This window comes from Neodiprion virginianus, chromosome 2 (assembly GCF_021901495.1).
Source record: "Neodiprion virginianus isolate iyNeoVirg1 chromosome 2, iyNeoVirg1.1, whole genome shotgun sequence".
In the NCBI taxonomy this organism is placed as follows: Eukaryota; Metazoa; Arthropoda; class Insecta; order Hymenoptera; family Diprionidae; genus Neodiprion; species Neodiprion virginianus.
The window spans coordinates 31,939,858-31,960,469 of record NC_060878.1 but is presented as its reverse complement, the minus strand read 5'-3'; the positions used below and the strand labels follow the sequence as shown (position 1 = coordinate 31,960,469).

The 20,612-nt window shown below is 41.3% G+C and overlaps 1 protein-coding gene across 17 annotated transcripts in view; it reads right to left on the bottom strand.

Annotated features, from left to right (window-relative positions):
* LOC124297230 (voltage-dependent L-type calcium channel subunit beta-2) overlaps positions 1-20,612 on the bottom strand; it is a 75,806-nt gene that overhangs the window by 12,526 nt on the left and 42,668 nt on the right. For 3 of the 17 annotated variants that reach the window (XM_046748020.1, XM_046748019.1, XM_046748021.1), the window contains exons 3-11: positions 4,562-4,678; positions 4,339-4,458; positions 3,277-3,487; positions 3,067-3,164; positions 2,098-2,103; positions 1,856-1,992; positions 1,569-1,734; positions 1,048-1,417; positions 239-277 (exon numbers count right to left, since the gene is read on the bottom strand). In XM_046748020.1, the coding sequence (XP_046603976.1) occupies positions 239-277; positions 1,048-1,417; positions 1,569-1,734; positions 1,856-1,992; positions 2,098-2,103; positions 3,067-3,164; positions 3,277-3,487; positions 4,339-4,458; positions 4,562-4,678 (1,264 nt within the window). The other 14 variants (XM_046748023.1, XM_046748035.1, XM_046748033.1 and 11 more) reach the window with 12 other exon arrangements.

The window sequence follows — 20,612 nt, the reverse complement described above, 5'->3', positions numbered from 1 at the left end:
GCAGATCTTGGAAAAAAATGACACCGAAAGTTATGCAGTTGTACTTGTTAGCGCCGTCAATTTGGTTGGAAGCACCGAATCCAATAACCATAAAAAACAAATACAAGGCCCTTTCAAACTACAAAAACCAAGTCCAAATCGATCCGTTATCCGTACTGCACCTAAACACGTACGATGTGCTATAAATACTTGTTTACATTAATACATGGTATAGATTGTATGTATAACGGTGGAGTACCTCGTGGTTCATGACCATAGTAGCTCTCATGATGACCTCCTGATGGTAGAGAAATTATTAGGGTGTTAGTAATGTGAAAATTTCCATTTAACGTATTCAACTGTTACTAAATTTTTTTACGACAATGTCTCAGAGAAAAAATGAGATGTTCTTGGTTTTTACGTTCTTCTAATCCACCTCCCGTAGCCAAGATCTTCGTCCTTCTTTCCCCGTACTATTATAATAACAACAATAATAATACTAACAATAACTCGCAGAATAATGAAGCGCGTACAGTAAACCTTTAAACACTGGAGGAAAGGAAAGCAAGGCGAAACAACGAAATGAAATGTTTTTTCCGAATAATTAACACGATCAGAAGATTTCTCAAATATCAAAGCGAAGTCCGCGTATTAATGAAATTTGTCGTGGGTTGCGGTCAGAAAAAGAAACTCGACTAAATGCAAACTAAAATGATGCATGGTTTCCCCTCGAGTGCAACGTTGTTATTTATAAAGACTATATCCATGTGGTGTTGCTACGTAAGTATCAAAAAAGTATTCAGCTGCGTATCAATTCATTATACGACCCTCCCAATATTGGCAAGCATTTTTTAAACGAAATTATCGCACAAAAATAGACGGTTTATCGATATTAAATAGATTAAACATTTTTAAAAATTGCAAAAGGCATTTGTTCGTCATATTTAGCCCGGCTTTCCCCAACGTCCCGTCGTTTCGTTCCTCTTCCTCTCCGCGTCTTGTATCACTCCTGTTTATTCTATACCGCGCTAATTGTCAGGTGTAACAGCGATCGTTTATATAATTTACCTGGCGTCACGCGGGGCGCGAGAGTGTCGACGGGGGCGTCAGGAGCCGGCATGACCCTAGGAACTGGGGTGGCGACAGGGGGGTGAGTGGCTCTCCAGTAGGCTTCGAGGTATTCGGCAACGTGTTCGCAGGCCTCGTCGAGCTGGTTCTCGTCGAGGATAACGTCGAACATTTCCGGCGGGCACTGGGCGAGTTTCTCCGCCGCGACCATCTGCACATTCAGATGCCGGGCCTGAGATTTACCCCGGGATTTAATCAGCCTCTGGAGCACTTTCGGCGACGATATCTTCAAGTAGACAATCGTCGGTGCCAAACTCGTCTTCGCGAGCTGCGAAGGATGGTTTATCGTGTCGCAGTCCAGAACCACTAGCTAAAATATTGTAAACACGAATGCAACATTTTACAGCGTCGGACTTTCGCTTCGCGATTTTATTCGGCTTTTTTTTATCTTTTTTTTTTTTGCAAGCAACATATCGTACAAAGTTATAGTATCACGAAAAAAATTGAAAAATTGTACCTACTTGGAGCGTTCTCGCGAGTTCAAAAATTCTCTCGATCTCAGCCTGAACCTCCGCAAGACAGCTACTTCTGCTGGTCGATCTTTCCATTATAGCACGTTTCGTAGGGTTATTTAGTAAAGATCTTTTGGCCAGCGATATATCAGCCATAACTCTCGTTATAATGATCCTGGGCGGAGAATGACATTGAAAGATTACAAGTTAATCGTACGTTAATCGAAGCAATTGTAATTACGGAGTTAATTGACAAGCGAAATCTGTAATACGAGGACTGAGTTTTCGTATAGTACCTGCGCTCGAAGCGGTGTTTCAGAAAGTCAAACAACGCTTTCTGCATCATGTCGGTGACTTCGTAACCCTTCAGGGAAGGGCCGACAAGAACTACGGGCCTCATTGAAGGTACGACGTCGTACGGTGTGGCGGTCTCCTGTAACATGAGATTTCATGAATGTCTAAAAATGTCGACATTAATTTCTCACCTTTCGTTCAGGTAAGTACACGTATATATACTTCACATATCTATTTCACTTACGTAAGACTTCATTAGCACGGAATGCAACATTGAAACATTTAAAACAATTAATGCCAACGTCAACACTCGTCTGTACATGCAAACTAATTCTTTCTATTGAAAATTCCATTCACGAGCGATATTTTCTTCTCTATATCGGGAGAATGAATTTAAAAAATTAAGTGAGTTAATGAACAGAAAATCGATAGAGCAATCACACATCGTTCTGTTCGATACCGTCTTGAACGTATTTCAACTAGATACTAGATTGGTACCGACATGTCACGAATAGAAGAACTAAAAATCAACCAACCCTTACTTTTGCAAATTTTTGCCTACATTTAAATTTAATCTATAAATATCATAATGAAGAACATGACAGACATCGGATTCAACGTATCTGTTCCAGCCTTTATTATTTCACGATTAGCAATGTGCTTTGACTAAACTTCACTTTGACGCACGTGTGCGCTCTGTTGAAACATTCACTACACATGTAGGTATAACCCGTGTGTATGCACCTGATATCACGCAGTGGCACTATTAAAGTTTCATCCTCAACGTGTGTACTACCTAAGTTCTAAGTTCTAAGTCTACATAGTGACGTTGGGCTTTTACGTGTAAATAAGTGAGTGGATACACCAAAGACAAGCTGAAACGGTTCAAACTCTCCAATCCTCTGACTCTAACGAAACAATTTAATTGAATTAGGTACTTAGCCGCTGTCTTCGAAAGAAAATAGAATAAGGAAAGAGACAGGGACAAGAAATAAGGTAAAAACCCTCGGTCTGGTCTAAAATCTCATGTAAGAACGCAGTACAAAAGACGCTGAAGTTCGGTTTGATTAACATAAAATGAAGTAAGGGTAACGGAAGAATGTCGAACTTCTTTGTCAGGAGCGAATGATCGAATTCAAACGTCGTAGCTGAATAAATTATCCGTCAAATGAAAGGGGGGAGAAAAAAATTTATGCAAACTCATTTTTCTTACCGGTTTCTTGAAGAAGTTCTTTCGCTTTTCTTTCGCCGGCGGCGTTGTGAGGGTCGTTTTTCCCGGCCTAACGTTACCCACGCTGTCACTATCGTCACCTGTAATTTCAACGTAAAATAAGATTGATGTGTACGAAAATTCTTACAAATTGATCCGTTTTCCATGAAAACACAAGACCGAAAAATAAAACAAAATGAGACAATATTTCACCTGGCGTTGGCGGCGTCGATCCTCGTGACGGCATCCCACTTTCACCGAGATTTCCTGAAGAGCCACCCCTTGCTGAATAGAGACCCTTAGTGCCGCGAGCAGCGCTTGCCTGAAGTCTAAGTGCCTCGAGCTTAACCGGCGAAGGAATAAAACCGACGTCGCATCCCTCTTTTACCAGCCTCCCTATCCACCAATTGTTATCGTACTTCTCCTGTGTCGAGATGAAATCGGAGTGTTTCGATAATACTGTGTATACGATGCACGCGAGACGATATGAGAATTTCTCTGTACATCCCTCTGCGTTTATCAGTTTTTCTCTTGTCTTTGAAACGTCGGCTGTACCGTATGAATAAGAAGTTAGGAAGAGAGGAAAAAAATATTTAAAAATCTCTGGTAATGTTATCTGTGCTAATGACGGAGGATACGATTGAGACGACATCCCTACTATCTGATAAAAATGATTTTACGCAGTTGTGAACAGCAAAATTCGAGTCATCGCTGATTTGAGAAAAGATTTTGTGAATGGTACGTTCAAAATTTTCAAACTCTGGTGTTTTAAATTCGATTCTCATGTTTTTGGGCTCATTTTGCTCGGTGAACTGATCCCCGAATATAATTTCGACGTTTTACAATATAGTGTAGCTATAAAGCGCAAATTTGATCGCAGACTAACGTTTGTTGTGTCTTTTGTACAAAAATTCATCGTTATAAACGCTATCTAGATACCTTCTGATATCTCTATGGTAAGCAAAATAAGCTCAAAATCATTAAATTAGAATTAAAAACACCAGAGTTCTAACACATGGAACCTTGTAGCCGTAAAACTTTTTGAAAAGCTATTTTTTCTAAAAGCTAAATTTTCTCAAAATCGTGTGTATAAAAGGCCAAGTACGGTTCATTCGCGTTGAACATCATTGGCACAAACAATACTGCTGAAGATTTTTGAATCTGTTTGTTCTCCTTCCCTAACTTATGATTCCGACGCGGTACGGCTGATTATCTTTCACTTTTAACAACAAGTATTCAATGCAATCAACTCGAAATATGAATGCAACGATTTACCTTGATGTGGAGGAAATCTCTGACGTCGAAACTAACGGCCGAACCGTGAACCGGTGAGTCGTCGTCGACGGATCCGTCGTAGCTAACGTTCGTCCTGACGGCGAACGCTACCGGCTTCGTCTGAATAAGAGTAACAAGAATAATCGCGTAATGAAAACGATTTTTATGAAAATAATTTCAAAAAAATGCTCGAACCATTTTTCTCGTCAAAGATTCGACTCACCCTTGCTTTCTCCAGTTGGTTAAGAGCTTGTCTTTCTTTCTCCCGACGCAGGCTCTCCTTTTCTTCGTCCAACGATAGATCCGAGCTTGGCTGCGAGTAGTTGGAGTCTGCCGAGCCCTGGAATAGCGGGAAATATACAAAATTAAGATCGCTATCAGTCGGGGAGAGAGCGAGTGTCGTGACACGAAGTTGGTCTGAAGGGCGTAAACTTGTCCGGAGATTGCTCGGTCGTGATTGCCTTGATAAATTGTTAAATCGGGTAAAACGTGGACGTGTGCGATGCGAGTCTCGTATATACTTGGGTTATTTTTGAATTCCTCCAGACGCACGCGGCAAGGTTATATTACTTTTTGAATTCTTTTTCGCGTTTTTTTTGCATTTTCTTCTAAAATTCTACGTACGATCGCAATGAAGAAAAATTATTTATTCTGCACATGTTGCACGTTACGGTTTTTTCACGGGCCAGGGTTGAATGAATCGATCGTTCGGTGTATCGGAACCATTTCCTACCGAATGTGCCGGGTTATAAATTAATAATTACGAGCGGAAAATACATTCGCCAACACATATATGTATCGATATGTGTACACCTGTACAGCTACTCTTCACGAATACTTTTACGATCACAAAAGTTCGATCATTTCCCACTTCATCAATCGATGAAAACAAAACATGCGTGTCTACGTAGATCGGGGTAAATTAGAATTTAATTATGTAAGTTGATGTATAGTTTTCCGTCGATGCATATATCATTCATGCCATGAAAGGCTGAAGTGGAATTTTTCACGTTTTTAAACGTCTATATTTTTACGGTACAAAAAATGGGTTTGTAATGGAATGTGATCGTCGTGAGTTGTGATCACGTTATTATGAAGGGTAGTGAATAAATTAAAATTAAAATACGTGCTCAAGATTACAAGTTCAACGCACAAATGTTAGATTACGTTTGGCTCGATGAAGTTTGGCTCCCATTGAAGTCTAAGTTTACCGTATTATCGTTATTTTATTCTATCCTCAAATCACGGCTCCCTTTCTTTATTATATTACGTACTTCACATTGATCACCGAAATCGTGCAGAGATAAACGCGACATTTTTACACCTATTTGCACAGTTGTTAAATACGATCGTGGTGAGGCTAAACGAATAATAAATTAAAAAAAATTTCACCGAAAGGGTGTGAAAAAACTGGGAGTGGATTTATTGGAAAAGTGAGGATAAGGGAAGAGAGGAAGAATTTTTCCATTACTGAGGCAATCGAATAATTCACGTCTGATCAATCACGGTGATATTCAGCGGTTTATTACCCGCACTTGTTAAAGAGAGGATATAACGCATGATTTGTGCGACAGTAAGCTTGGGGTTATAAAAACGATGGTAATAAAAATTCGCGGAGACGCGACGTCAGACTCGTCCGAATTCCTGGTCAAGACTAACAGTCAGGTGATATTTGGGGAACCAAAAGGTGTACAGGCGGTCGGTCAATCAATGACTATGACGAACGCGATCCGAACTAGTCTCTACAGGTCAATACCGCGGGCAAACCATCATTTATTTACGCTGCATGCCTGTCGTTACATAACCGAAGGCTTTCTCATATTATATTTTCGGAATTCCTGACTACGGCGTAAAAATCTTTTACGACCCCATATCGTTTTATTACAAGCAATAAAAATTCTTTTCAATTTTTCAATCTATAAAGAACCTCCATCCGAATTGCGAAACATTCAACTAATTTTGACCAATGGGGACAATATCAGTTGAGTCATCCTGAAATTTCTTCTTTTCATTAGATATCAATTGTAAAGAGTCGGTGAAATAAGTGAATATTCCGACTCTCTTACATCGATCTTACTTGATCAATCATTGCGTCAATTGACCAAAATCGACGCAGGATCAGCTTGGAATGGCCATTCAAAATGGGCCTTACCCAAAGTCAGAAATTTCGTTCATTTATAATTGGGCGACGACATTTTACAACCTGAAAGTAAGCATTAGATTTTTTCGGAGTTTTACACCAACCGTCCGACAGCGAACTGACACCTTGCCAAACGGCGGTAATTTGGGCATATTGTTCTTGCCGCCAGCATTGTCGTAACTCGGAGTGGGATACAGAGGTGGTACTAAATTACATCAAAGTGGTAACTCGGTATAACCTGACGTTCGTGAAAGCAGAAAACGTAATCGGCGACAGTAGCTGTGACTTCTCGATGTCAGGTAATATTATAACAATTAAAGCGACGAAGGGTATCAAATACGTCTAATCGCGTAGCGGCGATAATTCTCGGGAATGAGGGAAATACATTTGCGTATTCACCCCTGGCAACTCAACAAATTTTCCTGGAAATTTCTCTCCCGTTATATAAGTTTTCTTCTTCCCTTTTATTTCTAAACATCAAATTCATTACCTGAGTAAAGAGCTTGTTGTAGCCAGTGTTTTGTTGGTTATATCCAATCATAGCCGAGCCGGCGTTTTCCAACTGTATCACTTTTCCACTTTTATTACAATATCGTCCGGTAATTGCATAGCACTGTTTTACCCGAATATCATTTTTTAAATTTAATGATTATAAATTTTGAGTCGTTTTATTTATATATAGATGTATACGTATAATATTATATATAATATTTGTTTTGTTTCACTTTAAGTAAATAAAAGAACGAAGAACGGGAAACGAAAAAATGTCATTTCACTACTGATTTACATGAGTTCTGATCACCGACCCTTATGTACAATAATCGTCCCTTTGTCACCTTCGGCCGATTCCCTGCATCTCGCCACCAACCAAACCACCCTAACTCAACGCCCTCGGCTAAAGGATTCCTTTTTTCGTCTTTTTTTGCAAGCCATCCAAAATTTGCAACGTATTGCGTTGAGGGGGATCGAGAACACCGTTTTTATTTTACTAATCTTTTCGGGCTGCTTGTTCAGTTATTTATTTAATTTTCTTCTTTCCTTTAAAATTTGTGACACTTTCTCATTAATATACTTCAGTGTCGCCTAAAAGGTTAGCCGTACCACAATTTCTGAAAACAATCGTGAAACTACAGCACAGGATGACTATGCTTGTAAATGGAAAAATCTCGCATTATTCAATTAACAACGACTTTAATGTTATGAAATTTCGAGCTATCTGTTAAAGTTCTAACGAATCTTGCAACATGTAACACTGTTTTCGCTCCTGAACTTGAAACAAAGACTGGAGTTAAAAATTTCATTGTAGATCTCTTTTACAGATTTATACAATCAAACCCCAGAAACTGAAAATCCAGCTGGATAAGAAGATAAATTTTTTTGCCGATACGTAACTGCAGAAAAAACCGGTAACGAAACACTGACCAGAGTCCCAGTCTAACGATTCAAGATTTGCGATCTTTCACTGAATTTCTACGGCTTCACTACTACGGCTTAAACGATTGAGGCTATTGACCTCGTTTCGAGTACCGCATGCAAGCACGAACTTTACCGCGAGTTGTAACAAGATCGATTGTTCCACACGAATGACGCGTAGGTACTATAGGGGAAAAACCATGTGGCTGTAGAACTTGTGCGAGATTTGAAAAGCTTATGGAAGAATATTTAATTTTTCATTCCGTTCCTCAGCTATAGATCGCGACGTGTGGAGGTATTTGGAGGAATATAATTTCATACTCGCAAAAAAGTATAAAATGGTAGATTTTCGGAATCTCAATCCGTCTTTTCGCACTTCGAAAACGAAAACTGCGCCGCAGTTTCTGGAGGACTTGGACAACCGCTGACGCGAGCAGCAAACGGCCGACTGACTGTCGAGTTGTTGATCCGATCTGATCGCCCGCGCAGGCACTTATAGATCACGGTATTCGATACCCCCAATGATTCAGGGGAGCAGAGAAAGAGAGGGCGCGAGAAAAATCCATCACAAACACCTCAGGACTGCACGGAGAGAATAAAAGAGCAGATTCTACTCGAAAACACAAGAAGGACACATGAAGTCTGCTGGTTAAGAATACCCACGCCAACCACGTTTTTTACTACAAATATAACAGATTTTAATCTGCACACAGTGGCTTTCATTGTTTTTAGAGTAAATTCTGCGTTCCGCGAAGTTTACTTTACCGAAAAACCTTTTTTCCAGCAGCTTTGAGTAGAATCTGCTGATATATTCCGTCCGTGTGTGACGGGCAAAGCCTCGGGACATGCGAACGAAAATACCGACTGATATGACAAACTTTTCGACAGTGTGTAACCAGCGTCCTTTGCAAGTGGGATGTTGAGAAATATTTTTACAAAGAAATTGCATGAACGAGAAAGAAAGAGCCTTTCGACTTGCGAGCAAATTTTCGTCTGCACACACTGGCTGGAGAGGGATAATATATTGCTACCCAGGTTTATTCATAGCAACTAATCGTTGCCCGTGGACAGGCAGGTTCACAGTTTTATTTAGCTTGGCTCTACAAACAAGCGATTTAATGTAGATTTTGGAATTTCTTGTATAGCTAAGCCCACGTAGGGAACTTTAAATAGCAAGTCTAAACAAATTATAGATCCTCCAGTTTTCATTGGCCGTCCGAACTGAAGAGTAACTTTAACTATGATCTGCGGGACGGTATTACTGTTGGGACCCGGCTACGAATAACTCACCGATATTGACGAAACAGTGGTAAGAATAATTGTAAAAATATTTTTTGCGCAACCGTTGACCGTTCCAAAATATTGAAAACTTGATTTGAATCGCGCCGTCAAATGTCAACTCAATTCACTATGCTTCATTATCTGCACCTTATCTCCTTCGACATTAAAATCTATTTAAGGCACATAAAGCAGTGTTAGACTTTGGTGTAACCCGTTCAGAGGCATTAAGTTGTTTTTTCACTTTTCCTTTTCGTTACTAATTTCATCGATTCATCATGACTAAAGCAGTTATCGAATATTAAACGGATTCACTAATTTCTTTTCACCTTTTTTTCTTTCTTCCTCGCCTCAATAATGACCGAGAGTATTTTTTCTCCTTAACATTATAAGTATACGTTTCTTCGCTCCGAGGTAATTTGAGTATCGTTGTTTGCCTGTTTGTTTTTTCAATGTTTGTTAATCGTATTGCATGATAAAAGTTTAAACGGTTTTGTACTTCAGAAATACGAGTATAATTAAGTCGGACTTGATGTCACAATATCAAGGATAACTGTATCCTTGAGGAATTTTTTATATTTGAGAAAGTCAAGGACAGTATAAAGGTCGAGTATCAATGCTAAAAGCTGGTAAGCGGTAATGGGATTGGTTTAGAATTATTTGATTAAGGACGACAGCTGACTGTGAGAAGTCTAGTTATTTAAAAAATTTGTAGTCACACGAATGATTAATATAAGTCACGCAAAGATAAATGTTCACGTTAAAATGTTGAAACACTGATTATTAACGTTATTATTTTCTGGTCGCACTGTACGTATAATACGGTATAAATTACATCAGCACTGTATATATATATGAGATCGTAATTTCAGATACGAGGCTTGATTATATTTTATAACCGTGTTACGTTCTTTTTTAATCCCCGAAATTGGCTGTGACCATTATAATCACAGCCCTTTTATACCCGTCACGCTGAAAAACTGGATGTTAATTAATTCTAGCTTCGAGACCTTTCGCAATAATTAACTTCAGTACTCAACGTTGACCAGAAAACTATTGGATTAATAATCATTGAACACCCCATAGCCACAGTCACATTTCGCTGCACATCTTTACATCCGTATAATATTTTACACAATGCTACGATATTCCAAATCAATTGTATTCTCAAGTTTGTTAACGCACTAACAATCGGTGTACATATTTCTCTTTCTTCGGTAGGTGTACGACGAATATATATATATATATGTATATGTATAAGAGAAAAAAAAAACAGAAATTAACCAACACTTCACTCGTTCAATGAAAAATATACGTATAACGTCACCGTACAATGTGCTTCGCAAGCTTTCCAACTATACAATAATTTCAACACAGGTATGTACCAAATCGTTTCACCGGTCATAACGGACAGTTCGTTGATTTTCTTTTAGTCTTTTTTTCTTCAGGGGGGAGCAGAATTTACAAAACACAAGTGTCGCGCAGTTTCGCGTGGCGGTGAGACGGGGTTGGAACGGGATTAAAGGTGAAAAACAACGAAACTGCAGTTTACGCGTAGGAACGACCGGCGAAAACAACGCAGCGCGGCGCAGCGGCGTGGCCGAGCCAATACGCGCTCGGGCGAATCCGAGGGTGATAGTGCCGCGGCCTGCACGGGGGTGGATGATGGGGGAGGGGGTGAAGGGGCGAAGGGTGGGGGTGGGGGAGGAGGTGGAGAGACCCCCGACGCGAATGGGTAACGCAGGAACGACGAACTCGCCTGCCTGACGGGCCGGCTGCGTGTGTGTACGAAAGGGGATGAAACGCGAGGGTGTCCCGCACACAGCCTTCGAGGCGACCCGCTTGGAGTCGCCCCTGCGACTGCTGCCGCCCTCGCCTCCGCCTGATATCGATCCCACCCGACGGCGTCGTCGACGACCGACAACGACGCCATAGAGGGGCCACTGCACCCCGATCGTTTCCCGAGGAGACGACGTCGACGGACCTTATTTATTTACATATCTTCTTTATTTCGTTGCTTTTGCCTCTTTATTCTATGGTACGAGGAACCAGCTTCCAGCTTCCGATTATTTCCATTGTAATTGCGTGCTTTCCCATTTATGACTGTTCCGCTCTGACTTTTTCTCATCGTTATTAACGTTATTGCTCAAGTCCCTGTACATTCGTACGTCGTTTTTCCTCAAACGTGGTGGATTTTTAAAGACAAGGACGAAATTCTTTCTACTTCGATGTCGTCGACTCTACGATTACGATAACGTTAATGACAACGGTAACTGTTCATTCTTTTTCCGTTCATTGAACGTTAAATTGCATCAGAGTTTCGATTGACGCTGAAATCGTTTCGTCATTCATCTTTTCAATAAAGCTTCTTCCAAAATAGGTTTCACGTTTTAAAACCCACCGCGCCTTTCACGGATTGTAGGACGCCCGATTAATTTTCGAACGAGAGAAGGAACCTACATCAGAAAACGTGGACAATTGTTTCGACGGTGGTTTCTCGTACCAAAATTTTTGGTTCTGATTCAAAGGATTTTGGCGAATAATTGATGCAAGAGCAAATTAGTATCTGCGAATAAGAAATTTGGACAATTAAAAAAACCAAAAAAAAAAAATCCATCACAAATAATTCAATATAAAATATAGCTATTCTATAGGAATGTCAAATTTATCGGTTCAACTTTCTTTCTACTGAATTCGATTTATTGCGAAATTGATAAATTCCAATTTTTCATCACAATCAGCAGATAATATCGTGATCCTCGCCGAGAACGAAGTAAAAAGTCCTGAACGATTTGTGCGTGAACATTGTACGCGACAAAATGAGCGAATGAGCAGAACTGCCAGACCTCTGTAACTCTGCAGCAGATGAGAATGCTTTCCGATAGTTCGACGTTAGCCCGGCTAGTTTCATTCCTACGTCCCAATGTCAAGTATACGCAGCGAGGGGCCGACACTGACGGTTTGTTCTACTTCCGCGGTTTCCAGCCGTGTTACGGGTGAAAGGGCAGCGTTGACGGAACGCAAAATGGATTTACTACCGCAGCACTTGTTCTACTTAACTCACCGCGATTTTCCGCGACTGACAGAGATCGAGGGCGTGACTGCTTGTGAACTCCGACGCAAAACGAAACTGTAACGTGAAAAGGGGCGGCTCCTTATTCTGCCGAATTTAGACGTATTTCGACAGGCACTGTTACGTCTAGCCGGCGTAATGCGTTCTCCCTTCGAGGCCCCCGTACCTCCTGATATATTCATCACATCAGAGCCTCACCCATATATTTTTCCAAAGACGGCTTTATAAATGGGTGTTACGCGTCGACGACGCCCGGCCTTATTCTCGATCTTAAAGGTGCGGTGTTGCGCGAAATCGACCGACTGGACATGACGGTTGTTCGGAAAAATCTAATTCAACGTATCGTAGTTTCGTAACGAGAATATCTGGAAATATTTGGCTTGACCAAATATTGTATCTCCGTTCAACGAAGCCTGCGCTCAATAGAGTTCAGAATTTTGCGTTCCGAAAGTTGAGCACAGAAGTTTTATCAGTCGTGAGCGCGATGAATTTTTAACCCTACAATCGGTTCGGGTTTTATGTGATACTGTAAACGATCTGTTTAATTTCCGGTTGTTAAATACGTGATTTAAACAGTCAAAGTACAAATTTATCGTAGTTGTTAGAACATTGGTAAATACATGGGAGCTGCAGTTAGAATCGTACTGCAAACGCACGCAAATGCGTGGTAAGCGGAAGACTTATATATTCGCGTGCGATGAGTAATAGTTTGTACCTTCCTCCTGCCAAACGGCTTGTAATGATCCCGTTTCATCGGTCGTCGCATGTGATGCGCCATGTTTGATTACGTCAACAGGATATAACACAAGCCGCACAAATGATCACCAATTATTGAACAAACAAATATACAGGTCAGCCTGTACGGTGAAGCACTGCAGTAGGCACTCACTGATCGGGAGCTGTTTGTCGAAAGTAAAAAAAGAAACAAATTGAACACAGAAAAGCCCATTTGTCAGCTGATCAATGGAGAATGTTCATAAAAATAACGTTTTCTTATTTCCTCTATCATTTATCACTGGTAACACTCGACCGACCTTCAATTCGACACAGTTCTGAAAAAACTTTCGTCTCCCAATAACGGCGAACAAACTGCAGTCGTATTAGTGCACATAATTATCCGTTTATTATTCATCTATATTGGGAGTATGAAAAAAAAATCAGTTCGAAATTCAATTGTGGATTGATTATCGACGGAATGACTGTGGTCGGATTTGACTGAATTGAACGTATAAAAGCAGACATGCGGAAACGACTTGGCAGCGAAATACGCGAAAAACAAAGTAATAAAACATGAAATTACTTCCGATTTCCCGGAGGTTTTTATCGAGGCTGACTGTGGCGTTTTATTAGGATAATCGGACGAGTCGCGCTCAAGGCGACGTAACGTAACGCAACGTATCGACAAGACCGCGGATCGTTCGGACGATGAGAGATCGTGAATAGGTTTCGAGTTAGCGAAAAATTGTGGTATAATTAGGCGTCTATTTGGAAGTTGGAGGAAAATACAACAACGAGAAACAGGCTCGCCGTTACACTCGACTGTCTGGTGAAGAGGTTTCGGAACGCGACTCGACCTCCTAGCTATTAATAAAAGCGGCTGCCATTGCCAGCTGCAGTTGTTATGGTATAGGATGAGACCTAAGAGCCACCTTCTACGTCACTATTCTTCGAACCATTCCTACGACGATAAAAAATTCATAGAAAAAATTCACAATTGTAAGCTTCAACGCTTTCCTGTATCGTTTGCTAACTTTTTTCCTTCCGACAAATCTGTTTTTTTTTTTTATTTTTTTATTTTGACATCGTGTTCACGCACTCGTCTCCACATAACGATTTGAACACGTGCAGCAAGTTTTTTGTACAAGTAATTTTTCGCGATGTTAACTTCACTTCAGTATTTTTCGGCTCATTAGAGTTGTTCAAAATTCATGTCTCGGTAGGTAAGGATCTAAGTTTCATCATTGATAACGAATATGATTTACCAACCAGCTGTAAATCCTTGGAAGTGCTTTTTATCGACGGTAGATAACCGACCGAGTATTGCACTGTTCAAGACCGGTTACCGTTTGTAGGAAAAGCAGTTCGCATGGAGAAAATGAATTCTAAGCACAAAGTTGGACCGTTCATCGTCGCGTATCGTCCTAAATCGTCGATATTGCACCGGAGATTCAAAATGTACGAATAAGATTATAAAACGTTGTGTGGGTACGTCAAATGGTCAATTCTACTTAACAAACCAAAACATGGTAAACGTAAGACGGTACAACAGGATGCGACCATTTCTTTTTTTCCCCCGTATCAATTAATGAGGAAAACGCGGTTCCAAGGAAATGGAAAAAATTTCGTATAGAACGGCAGCCGAGGAAGAGGTAAAGTCGTCGGTTAGCTCGTAAAAATGCCCCAGCACTCGGCTGCCGGGTGACGAATAAGTAGACAAGGCGAAGAGTCTATAATAACATATCTAAGGATACCGAAAACTGGACAGACGATTTAATATTGGGGGGTGGGGGTGGAGAGGGGGCTGCACGCGCGGCTGCGACGCCTCAAACGGACAAACATAAAGCGAAAAGATCAAAAATAATGCCGGGCCGTGATAGCTCCGGCGTAATTAGATGAGTAGCGTGCGACAAAAGGGTAGGGCTGAATTATTAGCCGACAGATGCCATGCGCCTGCACCGGCAGCGGCAGCATCCTCATCCTAGGCTCGTTCAGCGCGGATGCCAAACTCGTCGCTCTTCTGGTTTCATTGCATTCTCACTGTCTTCTGGTTCTTATATCGCCAGCCTCCGTGCAACGCAGGCGTACGTTTCCGCTGTTATTTTAGTTCATTCTTACCGCAGCGCCCCCGCCGCCCCCGTTTCCTAGGCATATCCACGTAAATTCGTCTCTCTCTCTCTCTCTCTCTCTCTCTATATATATGTATATATATATATACATATATTCTTCTCTTTTCGGGCGAGAGGAGAGACGGACAGATGAGGAGAAAGAGAGAGAGCAGGGAAGCTGCAACGCGTTTTGTCTGGCGTTTCCAGCCTCGGCACACTCCGTAGGGCTGCCGACAACTAGGCGTAATAGTTGTATCATTCGTATTTTCGATTTAGGTCGAAACTCCGAACGTATACACCAAACAGATTTAGACGTTCAACGCTGCTGCACTACACCCACCACCCGAACCTTATGCACTGCAGTCTCTTATCCACGTGGATACACGGCTATGCGTTGGCACGATTATACTCTACATACCCAGCCTATATATTTCGGATGGTTATAGCCTGCTTTTTTCACACTTCCGGTCTAGACTGAAAAATTTAATTCCCAACGCCATCTTTATATTTTGCCTCATATTTATTATCCTCCCCAAATCCAGACAAGGCAAAAGGATTATTCTTAGGTCGATGGCGATTATTATGAACGTATATTGTGTCACATTTTGTCAATACCTTGTATTTCATTTCACACCAGCTATAGATCGTTGAAAACCAGTTTTGTCGATGTCTCAATCATTTTCTCTGTTCGGATGAAACATTTTCAATCGTCGTCTCTGTTTTTACTTGTTATTCTGGGATTTTTTTTTGCTAAAGAGATTAACTTGCTCTGATCAGCTCTTATTGAGCCTCAAAATATGTACGGAGCGTTGCCTGGAGATCGAGACATCCGTGCCGGATGCATGGGGAAGAAAAACCAGAGGAAATATTTTAAAAGACGATCTTGGCAGATAAAATAGAATATGAAGTTTGGAAGCAATTTGATACTTTCAAATCCCCTTTTTATAACGCAGAATCAATGTCGTAGGAAGAAGAAATGAAATTGGTTCGATACACAAGGCTTGGGTACATTGCATTTTTAAACAACGTGAATCAAACACTTCCCGTAGTTCCCTAGCTGAGCAGTTATACGTGTGCCTCTACATCCGGACATGAGAGAAGGAGATTTCAAAGAAAAAGTATCGAAATTCGGAAAGAATCAAATTTGTTTTCATCTAATCCCGCGACCCACTTTACAGAGGAATTAGATTTGTTTGTTCTTTCTCTATTTCCTTTCAGCCCCTTTTCCTTCTTCTCGAAATATTTTTAACCATTCCTCGCTGCACCTCCTTGCATTCCTTAGTACGAGTCTGTAGCTCGACTATTTTGGGTATCAATTTCAATTTATTACGGGCTGTATAGACATTTTGTGTAGCAAACTACAATATAACACACATGCAGTGGGTTTTTTTTCGGCATTTTTTCAATCCACTTGGCCCGACAAACCTCGTGGTCTTGGGATCGGTTTAGTCAAATTTGGAACAATGGCATAAGATTATACGAACTTACGAACTGTCTCAGCTGGTCATTACTTGATTTCTTGATAACAGGTTCCCGTTGCTCAATTTTTCGGATGGAATATCATTAGAGACATTTCTCACAGCACGACTAACCTTTTCGCAAGCCGATTATGATTTCACTGTACAGCGGGTGATTTTTTATTACTGGATTTTCAGTCTGCGTACTATAAGAATCTACATGGAGATGTACAGATTTCAATAATCTGATAACGTTATTTCAATTTAATACACGGGCAGGATAGCAGAGTACGACAATGTCGGACGAAAACATGTCTGAGAGAAAAAAACAAAGTGATAAATTCGAAACGTGAATTAATTCAGTAAACGGTTTGAAATCAATTTTATTCTGATACGTATAGTATTATCTCTCATATATGAACAGATGAGATACGTCCAGGAGATTATAAATCGTCAATTGCTTATTTAGCGTTTAATATACGTATAACGAAGTATGCACGTGCAAAATTGCGCGAATAATTCATTCTCCACATTAATCAGTCGTAATCAATTTGTTCCTGATTTTTTTTTTCCCGATACATTTACACGATTCTGCGTATGTGCATGAACTTAGAAGTGATTGCTTCATAGCTCTAACGCCAGTTTGCAATACCCAATTATTATAAGTAATAAAAATTCAAGGTTACAATCCAGTCGCTCTTGAGTACATAAACAAGTATTTTAACTCGAGTTACACGAAACCCGGCATTAGACGGCGATTTTTAATAATTTTGATCGCCCGTCATTTCCGGCCAATCTAAACTGTACCTGACAGCTTATGCTTATACAGACGGAGCGCCCGAATAAGTCGCTATAATGCAATAGATCAAATTGATTAGATGATTGAGGGATGATTAGCTCTATTGGGACTCATCTTTTCTTTTTTAATTCAATCTTTTTTCATTCTCAGAACGAAGAAAAAGTTACCCTACAATCATCCGAAAAGTTAAAAGTCGAAAGTTATCACCGCATCGCAGAGCTACGAAATCTATAGAATTGGCTACTGATTGTATGCTGATTGCGGAAACGAATATCGTCTTGCGAAATATTTTGATTTTAGCAAAGAATTGAAGTAAAAATAATTTCTCTAACGGTTAATCCTTTCAGGCAGACGAATTCTCCCTCCTCGTGATCTCTGAGATCAATTGATTGAACCGTTTAACCAATTCATCTTTGGATTTGCCACAACGACACCGATTATCGCGAAATTCATATTTCTGGGCTGAGAGTGCTCTTCTTTCTTTGTATCAGTATCGGAATAATAAAAAAATCATTGATAACACATCGCGGTCTCAAAAACGTGGTGTTCTCACCTTTCTCTTTCTTTTTCTCTTTTTTTTTTTCACTTACCTACTAATGAGCAAGAATATACAGTATCTACGAACAAATAAATTTCCATTCATCCAGGGGAATGCGATACACTGTAAAGGAGAAATATCCGGAGAACGGTTTACGGAATGAAGATGGAACATACGTTATTGGACGTATCAAATAGTTTCGTAGCTCGCGTGTGAAGCGCATGTAGCGATATACCTAGGATAGGTATGTAGTACGTACGCGTAGGCAGGTAAGCGTACCTACGTAACAGACATCCATGTGCCCGCATGTTTATTCCATATGGTAAACGCACGTGTGCATGGCGGGGCACGCATGCATTTGACTCCGAGGTACGCGTTACATACGTTTTAGGTACGTCGTACGCATATGATATACGTTTGAGGAGAGCGCGGTGTACCGAAGGTAGATTACCCCACAATAAATATAGTAAAGGGTTTTAAAGTAATAATTATTAAGATTATTGCTCTAGGCATGCATATAGCCGCGTCGCGTTCGGTGAATGCGAGTCGGGGGCGGGAGGGGCGGCGGGAGGGGGCGGGGACCAGAAATACCTACCGATGCGAGCTGTTTAACAGGAGAGACTGCTAGACTAACAACTGCAACTACGAATCGGCCGAAAGCATTACAAGCTTTCTCTTTTTATAGCCCTCTAAATACTGCCGGGTCGCCACCGCCCAAACCAAACGAAACCAAACCAAATGAAACGAAACGAAACGAAACGAAACCAAACCTTTACTTGAACCGATGTATCTAGTTACAACATCGGCTTCTTTCAACCAATGATAAGCCCGGTTATAGATATACCATAAAGCAAGGATCGCCACGGCGCGATCTCTGTTCTTTATAAGGTTGCTGCTCGAGGTATTTCCGATATTCCGACATACATTACCACCTTTATTCGTACACCTGCGTATAATCAGTGCCGATTGTCGAAGGAGAGGTGAGATCGTCAAAGATTACTTTTCCTCGCTTCAGATTTCGCTCTTCTCGGTGAAACTTCGACGCCCGTTGGGTGCCGGTATCTGACCCTCCATTGAGACGTTTGAATTACCTACCTGCATAGGTGGGCCCGGAAGAGTCGAGTATGGAGTTGAGAATTTTTTTTAACGAATACAGTTCATCATTAATTCCTTGGTGGTATTTCGTAAGCCGAGAAACCCAACTCTTCGGACTCCGGGGCGAGGCTAATGGTTCGAACCTCCTAGTTGGCGTACGGCTATAGTAGGGTAACCACGCGTAGTCGTTAGATTCGGTCAAATACATGGAAATGCTGCAACGGTTAACACAGAGAGAGAGAGAGAGAGAGAGAGAGAGAGAGAGAGAGAGAGAGAGAGAGAGAGAGAGAGAGAGAGAGAGAGAGAGAGAGAGAGTGAGAGAGAGAGACACAGACTGTCCGTTACTTATTTGCCCATCGCTTTTTAATTCCCTGATTTTAATATACTTACACTCGGATAGGCATGCCGCGGCCTCCTCGCGGCGGTTCCAGCTTTAGGTACGCCATACATCCTTCTCTCCGTGAACACATCCGCGTGCGTACGCTCGGTTATTTACCGCCATACACTGACCGCGACACGTGGGAGGAAACGATCCCGACCTGATATTTCGCCCATCCGCATAGCCGAGAGTCGCGCTTCAAGCGTTAGGAAAGTGTGAAATGTCGGAAGAAGCATTTACTCAGAAACTGTCTAAGCCGATCGAAATACCGTTCGAGAATGACAGGCTGGACCGGGATTGAAACGAATAAGCTTCCTTTGTGCCCCGTGACGAGTCAATTCGGATCCACCGACTGCGCGTCGAACGATCTATGAAACCGAACCTGTATCGATCAGGTGAAAGCATGAAGATCCGGTGCGTCGCGAACGAAGTCGCCGTTGGTTACTGCGAAGAAACGAAATGAAAAGCCTAGAGAAACAATAACTGTTGAGATATTTGAATAAAAAAATTGTTCACCTAGACAGAAAAAGATGAAGAGACAAAAAACCCGACGCCTCAGGCGGAGGATGCGTTTTATAGCAGGCTAGACGGTATATTATGATATCGAAACGTATAATATAAACGCATAACGTTTATAGGATGACTGGATTTTTTTCTCTCGAGATGATGACTTGACTCTTTATCAATCTATTTACAAGATGTCGCTGACGCATAACGCGCGCGCGCACACCTTCCGTCTGCCACTGTTAAAATATCTACGATCGTTATGTGTGTGAATGTGCTTGCGTGTATTCCCGTAGAAGCGTCTCACTCTCTCTCTCTCTCTCTCTCTCTCTCTCTCTCTCTCTCTCTCTCTCTCTCTCTCTCTCTGTATGAATGTATGAATCTCTCCTCAAGGTAGGCTGGGCTTACCCTATCATTTGTCAATACGTGAGACATTCGTATATAACCATACATCCTTCGCCTCCTTGACGTCTTCATACCCCGAGTGTGCTTCCACCTTCGTATGTCCTACCAATCGCATACTTCGAACGGTAATTGTAGGTGCTCGGCTAGTTGTCATAAAAGTAGTGCGGCGAAGGGAATTCCTCTTTCACGGAAACGATCCGCAGTCGCAATTTATCCGCACTGGCGGGAGAGACAGACATTGTCGGTATTTTTCAGGGTCAATTGAGAGGCCGGATGAAACGGGAATGAACTTCGTCGACTTGAACACTTTCTTTTTTCTAAGATATCGGAAATACCATCAGAAGCATCGAAGGTGTAACGTGTGGCGG